Genomic DNA, 10217 nt, shown 5'->3' with positions numbered 1-10217 from the left:
CCACTGTCCTCCACCAGCCTCCCCTGTCCAGTACCTAGTGATGTTGCCACAGATGACGGCGCACGGCTGGGCCATGTGGAGGTAGTGGACGGCCTTCGCTGTCCCCTTGATGATGTCCAGACGCTCCTGCCAGGTCAGGGAGGACTCTACGTCCTAGAGAGGGAGAGAGAGGAAGAGAGGAGAGGGACAGAGAGGGGGAGAAGAGAAGGACAGAGGGGGACAGAGAGGGACAGAGAGGGACAGAGAGGGGAGAGAGAGGGGGACAGAGGAGAGGCAGAGAGGGGGAGACGTCACCATAAACACTGCACATACAGTACACAGCCTGCTGCTATGGTGACGGATAAACAGACATTTTAACAACAAAGTGGCAAATGGTTTCCCACCGGCAAACATGTCCGCCATGTTGTGGTGACGGACCGTGAAAAGGCCAACTTCCCAGTGCAGTGACGACAAACAGACATTTGAACAATGAAGTGAAATTGTGTTCACCAGAAGGCAGAACTTAGTGTGTGTGTGTGTGTGTGTGTGTGTGTGTGTGTGTGTGTGTGTGTGTGTGTTACAGCTCACCTGGTCGTGTAGTCTGTGGGACAGTGATCCGTTGGGGAGGTAGGGGTAGACCAGACAGTACCGGTCTCCTTCAGAGAAACAACCCAACAGCTCCACGATGTTAGGATGCTGGTAGCTGGAATACAGTGATGATGATCAGCAAACAGGAGGCCAGGGGAGGCAGAAATCGGAGGACAGGCTCATTGTAAAGCATGGAATGGAATGAGGAATTGTATCAAACGTGTGTGTGTGTGTGTGTGTGTTTGATACCATTCCTCATTCCATTCCATGCATTACAGTGAGCCCATCCTCCGATTTCTACCTTCAGCCCATCCTCTGATTTCTACCTCCACCAGCCTCCCTAGCAGTCATATGAGAATAGAAACTATAAACTTGGATATGTAAACAGATATGGTCATACGGATTACAGAGACACAGTGAATCAATTCAACAATCTAAACTGGAGGAGTTCAGACGTACAGGTGATGAACTTCCATCTCTCTTCTGAACAGGTCCCACAAGTTCCTCCACGAAGCCTTCTTCACCTGAGGAAAGACCAAAGAAGATAAACAAAATGTCCTCTTTTCTCCCTGTACACCGAGTCAGTTATTTTAGAAAGAAATGAATACTATTCAGAGTTCTCCGTTGTAGAGGAAGGTATTACTATAGGACCTGTTTAAAGAGCTTGACAGCGAAGGCTTCAGATCCCTTCACTCCTTTGTAAACTTCTGAAAAGCTGCCTTCAGAAATCTTCATATCGTGGTGAAAATGTCTGGTCCCTTCAACGACATCCAAGTACGTGATGACAAGCTTGTGGTTTCTACCTGGAATGAAAAATTGGGAATATTTTTTTTAATAATAAAAATAAAAACCCAGATTAATTCATATGCCTTCAGACATCCTCAATGAACAATTCAACTATTCTGAAGTGAAGTCAAAGAAGGAACCCAGAAGTTTTGCAGTTCGTGAAAGGTATTCCAGCCGATGACCTCACCGCTAATACACTATTAGTCAATGGATGAATCAGTCAACTGGATCACATGACTGTCTCAAACACATGGTGAGGACTCATTTATCGCTGAAGGTGAATAAAGTCGCCCAAATTGCCAACAATCAAGAGCGCCAAGGGTGACTTTATTCACCAAAAATGCATAAATCATGATGCTTCATTTTGTAGCCAATCAAAGTGTTGTTGCTAGGTAAACACCACATAGAACACTTGGAACACTCTAGGTGGTGGTGAGTGTTCCGGAACTCTTTGGTATTGGTGAGTTAGGAGCCAATATCAGACGGTGTGATGGAGTCTATAGCATGAATGAACACAAAAAAATAAACACATCTTTCACAGTTATCTATGCATGGACATGGACAGGCCTACAAATTGTGGACGTAAAAAATGCACCTTTATGTACATATTTCGTTGTCTATGTGTATGTTGACTACAGTGGATTTTTTTTAATCTTATAATGTGTTGTGTAAATACTCATGTATTTCAGTTTATCATGTAAACAACCATGTGCGTATCGTAATAAACGTGGAACTCAAAAAACATAAAACACTTTATATAAAGTACCTTCAACACCTGGCAGATGATCGGGTTGAATCCTAACAGTATGAATGTACACAGTGTCAGGTGAGGAAGACTGTGAAGAAGAAGATGACATCATCACAACATTAGACGCAAATACGTAACGTTAAGTCCCTTATTGTCTCTTAACATGGGAAATGATCAATGTCAACACTTGAAACAATAATAGTTGCCACAGGACTTGTAGCAACACCATGGGCCTACCAGGGGTGGGGGGGGGTCTTTTGCCTTTGGTGGTCCTTCACTGGGGAAAGAACACTTTGTGTCTGAAAGTGAAAGAACAACATTTCATTATGTTTTCTTGATTTCTGTATCAATAACAGCAACTATTGTTTTGTTGGTGTTTTGTTGACACCAAAGCATGCACAGTAAAAGAGGAAGTCAGTGGCAAAAGTGAAGTCAGTAGAGTCAGAAGTCAGAGTGTCCATTTTTAAATCACCAAAGAAGACTCACTTGTTGGACCTATCTTATTTATAACTTGTTTTTCTTTTTAATTAATACTTCTAACATCTGTTTTGTAAGCTCTTGTATTCACACTGATCTTTTAGTTGTGTCTGTGACATAATTTTACCGTACTGTATGTGTTGCATTGGCCTTACTGTAAGAAACCGTGACAGATCCTGTACACTACAGTAGGTATACGTCAGCTAATACCATGCAGATGTAGAATATACACTGTATATTCATTTAGTACACGAATGTCACAGACCCATGTCTAATCACTACCGTAATACCTTACCTTGAGGCTGAAAAAGCTGCAGCGCCCTATAATGTCCCATGTCCCCCAGTACGTGGAGAAGGTCCCCCACCGTGGTGTTCTGTTGAGCCCAGGACCACAGCAGCTCCCGTGTGGGGCTCCTGCCCGCCGCCTCCAGCCTCTCGGTGCGACGCACCTCCAACCAACTTGGCACAATACGCGCAGCTGAAAGTTACAGAGAAACAAACGGAGGGAAACGATCTCAATGTAGGCACAAGGTAAATAACAACTGGTGTGGTTGACACATGAATGTGTGGTGATGTTATCAGCTAACTGGTCAACGCTATCTTCAACTTGACAAAACTCGCAAAAAGTGTGGTTTCTCACCTAGCCCTCGCCATCCAAGGCTGTCATCGCCTGTGTCGATTATCTTACAAAATGTCTCTATCAGAGACGGGGAAACGTCGTACAAGTACATAGATGAGTCCATCTGCAAATAAGATGTAATAATGGAGTAATGATTTCACCGTCAGACAACACCGAGGCAAGTCCAGGTTCTGGCAGAGCATTGCTGAATTCTGGAAATACCCAAGTTCCGCCCCCGAAGCGTAGAAGGCAGGCAGAGTTGTGACGAGCGACGGAAAAACAACAAAAAAATAGTTTCCTACCACAGGTATGACTGCCTTCACGCAGTCATACCTGTGGAAATCATACCAGCAACAAACCACTACATTTAATTGTCTGCTGTTCAGTGTTGCGTGTCCGAAAGGCGACGTACATTTACATTTTCCTAGCCCCATTCCTCAGTTTAACAAAGTGTCTGAGCCAGGCTGTTGAAATAAACGTTTCCATTTTAGGTCAATATAAAGAATAGGCGTACGTGACTCAAGGCACATGTTGCATCACCTAACTATGAAAACTATAAAGGGATATTTTAAAATATTTTTACTGATTAGCCTCTGACTCCTTCTTTTGCCTTGTTTCACCTTCCGCACAGACTGTTGACTGAGAGAGTTCAGGCTGTCGTGACCAACACGGTTAACACTAATGGCCACTAGGTGGCACTCTTTTACTTTTTTACACTGATCTCTATAACCCATGGGTAAGGAAGGAAAGACCGTGGACACCCAGCAATCAATTGAACAAAAGTTCCTCCCAAGTGTATTGAAGCAGTCTCCTCCCTTCATCTGTCTAACAAACATCCTAGCTTGTGGGTACCACAAAAACAGTTTTGAGAAAAAACGCTTTGTGATGCTGCAGCTGACACCTATTAACAACATACAGTGCCTTTGGAAAGTATTCAGACCCTTGACTTATTCCACATTTTGTTGTGTTAGAGACTCAATTTAAAACTCACGTGTGGAGCTGTGTTTGTTGGGTGGGTGGGTGGGAGGGTGGGAGCTGTACCGTGTCTGGGGCCTGTGAAGCTGTGTTGGGAGGGTGGGTGGGAGCTGTGTTGGGTGGATGGGAGCTGTGTTGGGTGGGGGGGGGGGGGGGGGGGGGGGGGGGGGGGAACTGTACTGTACTGTGTCTAGGGCAGTGGTTCTCAAACTTTTTCTGTCAGGCCCCCCTTTGGAGGAAATATTTTTTGGGGGCCCCCCCTCGCCCCAACAAAAGAGTCATGAAATGGGTCTCATGAAATTTATTGAAATCTTGAGACTATTTTTCAAAAACAAAGAAAAATACAATACAATCACTTCGCCTGAACAGTAATAATTAAAGTTCGCTAGATTACTACACAAGTCTATGTGCTATTTCTCAAAAGTACTTCAATAACTCAATAACTATTCTCCATTAGTCATAAAAAGGTGCTTTATTAAATTTTCAAGTGCAGCCTCTTAACATGCTATATTTGTCAATAGCTTTCAGACATAAGACACACAGGGGTCTCTCCTCACCTCCCACCACAGTCGATGTGAAGCCAAGAGCAAGATAAGCTTCGTCATATTTTCTTGCCTTGGTTTTTTAATAACGGTGCCCTCACACCTGTTTGCGTCATTATCAGTTCTTTTAAACACTTCTCCATGTTTCCACTCAGAAAGACACAGTTTGCGGCTCGTTTGACAGCTCTTTAAAGAGCCCGCCTCGCAACAGTAACTAAGGGAGGCGGAACTAAAAAATAGCGTCCGGTTACACAAAACAATAGTTCCGCACGCTGGTTCCGCATTCCGCCTTTTTTTTTTTCTGGTCGCTCGCGCCCCCCCGTCATGCCTCGGCGCCCCCCCGGGGGTGCGCGCCCCACACTTTGAGAAACACTGCTTTAAGTTATGAGCTTCCATAACCAACCTAAATCTTATAATTGTTTGTTTTCTGTCTTGCAATCTGTCTTCATTTTGTTACTGTATTTCTTTCCCTTTTCATCCCTTATCAGGGCACACCTTCCTCAAAGGGCTACATTACCAACTGTACCAATTTAGTTGTTAACCAATATACTGTATATAAAGAGTACTGTTCATTTTACGAGGGCAGAGCTGAAGATCTTATTAATTCTAGGTGTATTTTGTATTGGATCTGTGCTGAGCGGACCTCGCTGAAGATTGTGTTGAATTTTGCATTTTGTTGCATTTTGACCGTCATTAGTCTGTTAACTCCTTGAACCAGAAAATAAAAATAAACATTCAGTTACAACTGTTTATTTCCATTATTTAATATTCTAATATTCAACTCTAATATTTAATATTCTAATATCCAACTCTAATATTTGAACTTGTGTGTGCCTGTGCGTGTGTGTAGTCTGAAAATATTTTGGTGTGATGAATGACACATTAACGTTTGTTTCAATTGTTGATGCCAGAGGTCAGAGGAGAATGGCCAGACTGGTTCGAGATGATAGAAAGGCAACAGTAACTCAAATAACCACTCGTTACAACCAAGGTATGCAGAAGACCATCTCTGAACACGTCGAACCTTGAAGCAGATGGGCTACAAAAGGGGGTCCAACCCAGTACTAGCAAGGTGTACCTAAAGTGGCCGGTGAGTGTTCATATACAATTCGATAACTGAAGAAATGTGTTTCTCCAGTGGATGGCGCTGTTGGACTGTTGTCGACATACAGTCAATCTCAGATCAAAACAAAGTTACTTATCTATACTGTAGTAGCTTTTTAGCTATTTTGCTTCTTTGATTAAAAAACTCATCAAAATAAAGTGAAAGATATGACATTTACTCATACTTACTGACATCAGAAAAGAAGCAACAATGTTTGAAGCACGTTAGGCTGTTCAGAGATGGTTTTGCCCTTCAACACATCCTGTTTAAAGAACAATTAGAGATGCAAGCGTCTAAAATTGAATAATTAGCAGGGACGGAGACGGCTAACTTCCCCAGAAAATGTTGATTAGTTGTAAATGTCAGATTATTGCGCAATACCAAAGTTTCACAGTATTTGGCAACATCAGAGACGGTTGGAAACAATCATCAACATGTCGGAGTGAAACGACCGGAAACTGAAGCTACCCGAGTCAGATTTCACGGCTGGGTCGGGTTTCGCTGACACCGGCTACACCATGTGGCCACGAGGAGAACTGCAGTTGGTGTGTTTCCACTTTGAAACCAATGTTAAACTTCGTATTCCATCTGGCAAAATGAGACTGTTTTGGACTGTTCTCCGTTTATATTATTTCCAAATATTACATGTAATTCATCGTGGTCCAGACGCTGTAGTAGGCTATTACAGTCGCCAGGTGGAATTACAGGTCCACATGTGAATGGTCAACACCGTATGCGATTGTAGGTAGGTCCCCACACGTTTACAGTGAAGTAATATAATATGACAATGTTGCCAAAAGCTTAGACAAGTGTCTGAAATGTTTCAAATTTTACTCATTCTATTTCCATGGTAACTGGGTATTGTGACCTCATAATGAAGTGTTCACCATACAAATAGAATGTTCAATAGAAAATGTCTCAGAAATGATTCTCTACGTTGGACGTTGGTTGTTTTTCTTCGCTTTCGTGATTATGTTCATCTATTTTTCATTTTTTTTCATATGGTTCATGTCATACATACATTTTTGGAGAATCTAGAATGACCTTCGCGGGGTTCTATCTTCTCAACACCATTAGACAAATTAAACAGCATTAAATATAAAGTTCTCACAGTCTACGATACCAGACGCTAGAGTGTGCCTAATTGCACATGGTGAGCGTCATTACTAGTGTTTCTGGAATAGAAATAATTGAATAACCATCAAGTTGTGTTTTCTCTAATGAATGTTTTTCCCCATTCAGGGGAATGGCATCTACTCAGAAAGGGGACGGGAGTAAAGCTGGGCGGGAGGACCATGCACCTTCCAGAGGCCAGACGCCTCAGAGTTCCTCAAGGTACGGGAAGGGTTTTCTCCATCAGGTCAATGTTTCAATTAGAATGATCGTTTACATTTACATTTATGGAATTTAGCTGATGCCTTTATCCAAAGCGACTTACAACAAATACATTTGTTTAAGTAAGTGAATCATCTATCCATCAGTCATCATAAGATAAAGTAGTCAATGCTCGGACCAGGGGCCATAGGGAGTCACAATGCTAGAAGAAGGAAAAATTATTATTATTTATTATTTTTTTGATCAACCTCAATTACACAGAATGAGTTTACTTCTCTTTCTGTCTTCTTTGCTGTAAATTTGGAGTTAAAAGATGAGGCTGATGATGGAGAGAGGCTGCCAGGCTGTTTCTGTGGTTTGTAAAGTGTGCAGCCTACGATGTCACAGCCAGGCGTCGCAGCCATGGCTTCACTGGCTTTGTATCTCACCCAGATCAGCTGGGAGATGATATTGGTTGTTTTTCTTGCACCTCAGCTGTAACACGATAACTGGTTTGTAAGAATACCACTCATGGGGGGGGGGGCACTATGGGGGGGCACACTGGCGTAGCACACTAATGCGCATACCACATGATCGCAAGGTTCCTGGTTCGATTCTGACCCTCAACACGTCTTGCATGTCATCCCTCCTCTCTCTCTCACCCATCCTCCCTGTCAATCTCTACTGTCTCTGTCCTCCCTGTCTGTCTCTATCCTCCTTGTCAATCTCTACTATCAATCTCTACTGTCTCTATCCTCCCTGTCAATCTCTACTGTCTCTATCCTCCCTGTCAATCTCTACTGTCTCTATCCTCCCTGTCAATCTCTACTGTCTCTATCCCAATAAAAGCAGAAATGCCCTAAAAAACATATTAAGAAAACAGAATACCCCCCATGGGTACATGTGTGTTCTTCAGATGTTCCCCAGAGATGGCCGTGATCAGCAGGGTTCCGCAGTACCCCAAGACCGCCCTGGTATCAGGGGTTCACACACCACCCTCCCAGCTCAGGGAGATCCCTCTGAACCCCGCTGATGACCCCGCTGATGACCCCGCCACAGGTGAGATAGAGAGCGCTGGAACTGCAACTGACACCATTTGTCGCAGAAGAGCCTCAAAGCCCAAAAACAGGCTTTTCCCCGTCAGCTCATTTAGCGCCGAGGGTGAATAAAGGGTGTTAAGGGTGACTTTATTCACCAAAATGTCAGAAATTATGCATTATGCTATGGTCATTTTGTAGCCAATCAGAGCCTTGTTGCTAGGTAAACGCCACAAAACACACTTGGAACACTCTAGGTGGTGAGTGTTCCGGAACTCTTTGGCAGTTGGTGAGTTTTAACATGTCAGGCTCTGCGTCTCTTAGGGGCACCAATTACTGACACCACAAACATCCGCAGCCACCGCCATGGGACAGAGATCTCGGAGGTCTTCGCCAACTTCCTGTCGATTGATCAAGGTGACAGACTCCTCATAATCCATATGCTTGATTAGTTCGGACTGGAGCTCTTTTTGTGTTTTTTCTTCTGACTGACGGCCCTATTGTGTCATAACCAGTAAAGTAGTTTCCTTGTGGGAGAGACCAACCAACTCGGCTGTAGTCAGAATCGCCATTCTTTCACAGAGGTCTGCGGCACGGGCGAAAACAACGAAGAGGATGACGCAGGCCCCTCCTCCAAAGATCACCCCAACAGCCAAGAGTACCTACTGAAGATCAAACAGCAGGCCGGGTCCCAACTCAGAGCCCAGAAGGAGCACCATATCAAAGGTTAGGGGTCAGAGGTCAGGAGGAAGCAGTAGAGATTAACCTTGAGAGGGGGGTGAACGTTGGACTGAAGTTCATGTCTACTCCTGTGACAGAGCTCCATCTCAGAAAGGACAGACTCCAGCAGCTCCTTCTGAAGCTGGACACCATGAAAGGCAGCAGTGGTCGTGACCCCAGTAGGAAATACAGCAGAGAGAGGGAGGGACCGCTGGGAGAAGGGGTACTGGTGCACCTGTCAATCACTACAACCATGATATCTGCCGGGAGGGGGGGGGGGAGGGGTACTGGTGCACCTGTCAATCACTACAACCATGATATCTGCCGGGGGGGGGGTGGGGGGAGGGGAGGGGTCTGTAGTATGATGTAATATGCAATCACCAAATGAATGAAGCGGACTGCACCGTACTGCTTTCCTCTTTATTGCACCAAACAACCTTTTGACCTTTTGTGGTATTTCTCCCGTTGTCATTCACTGTACAATAAGAGCAGCACCAGTGTCTTGTCTTTTGGCAGCTTCTTTAAACGGTATGTCAGTAAAGACAACAGTGCACACTTCAGAATTCAGGGTACCAGAGACGGTACGAGTCTGGTATCAACCACCGGTTATGATATAGTATTTACATCTTCCATGACTCTGCAGTATTTACAGGTCACACAGCTTTGCGTATCTTGACATCATAATTTAGATGATGATTTTCTTTTTAAATCAAGTAGAAAAGGGAAGTAGTCCAGTCTGGGGATGTGTGACTGAGTGTTAAACGGGTGTGCGTGTGTGTGTGTGTGTGCGTGTGTGTGTGCGTGTGTGTGTGTGTGTGCGCGTCCGTGTGTGCGTGCGTGTGTGTGCGTGTGTGTGTGTGTGTGTGTGTGCGTGTGTGTGTGTGTGTGTGTGTGTGTGTGTGTCTTCTCCTTAAGGTGTCTGGAGAGGAGGACAGGGCGACGGTGGGGCCTGGGGACAGACAGAGAGAGGGAGCAGATGAGAGGACACTCACAGACAACATGGCGGATGGGTAGGCACAACATACACACAAAACACACACACAACATATACACAACATACACACAACATTCACACAGCATACACACAACATATACACAACATATACAAAACACACACAACATATACACACACAACATACACACACAACATACACACAAAACACACACACAACATATACACAACATACACACAACATTCACACAGCATACACACAACATATACACAACATATACAAAACACACACAACATATACACACACAACATACACACACAACATACACACAAAACACACAATAGCATACACACAACATACACACAGCATACACA

The 10217-nt window shown here is 44.1% G+C and overlaps 1 protein-coding gene across 2 annotated transcripts in view; it reads right to left on the bottom strand.

The window, feature by feature from the left end:
* Positions 1–3808, bottom strand: part of irak3 (interleukin-1 receptor-associated kinase 3) — an 8113-nt gene extending 4305 nt beyond the window's left edge. The window contains exons 1-9 of one of the 2 annotated variants that reach the window (XM_083692358.1): positions 3420–3808; positions 3219–3321; positions 2874–3056; positions 2339–2400; positions 2120–2189; positions 1219–1370; positions 1027–1091; positions 568–682; positions 35–153 (exon numbers count right to left, since the gene is read on the bottom strand). In XM_083692358.1, the coding sequence (XP_083548484.1) occupies positions 35–153; positions 568–682; positions 1027–1091; positions 1219–1370; positions 2120–2189; positions 2339–2400; positions 2874–3056; positions 3219–3321 (869 nt within the window). In that variant the 5' untranslated portion in view covers positions 3420–3808. Of the gene's footprint in view, positions 1–34; positions 154–567; positions 683–1026; positions 1092–1218; positions 1371–2119; positions 2190–2338; positions 2401–2873; positions 3057–3218 lie in introns of both variants that reach the window. The other variant, XM_083692357.1, reaches the window with a different exon arrangement.
* Between the last annotated feature and the right edge of the window lie 6409 nt (positions 3809–10217).

The sequence above is a fragment of the Argentina silus genome, assembly GCF_951799395.1.
Source record: "Argentina silus genome assembly, chromosome: 20".
In the NCBI taxonomy this organism is placed as follows: Eukaryota; Metazoa; Chordata; class Actinopteri; order Argentiniformes; family Argentinidae; genus Argentina; species Argentina silus.
The sequence above is the reverse complement of the archived record's forward strand: the minus strand, read 5'-3'. Positions and strand labels throughout refer to the sequence as shown.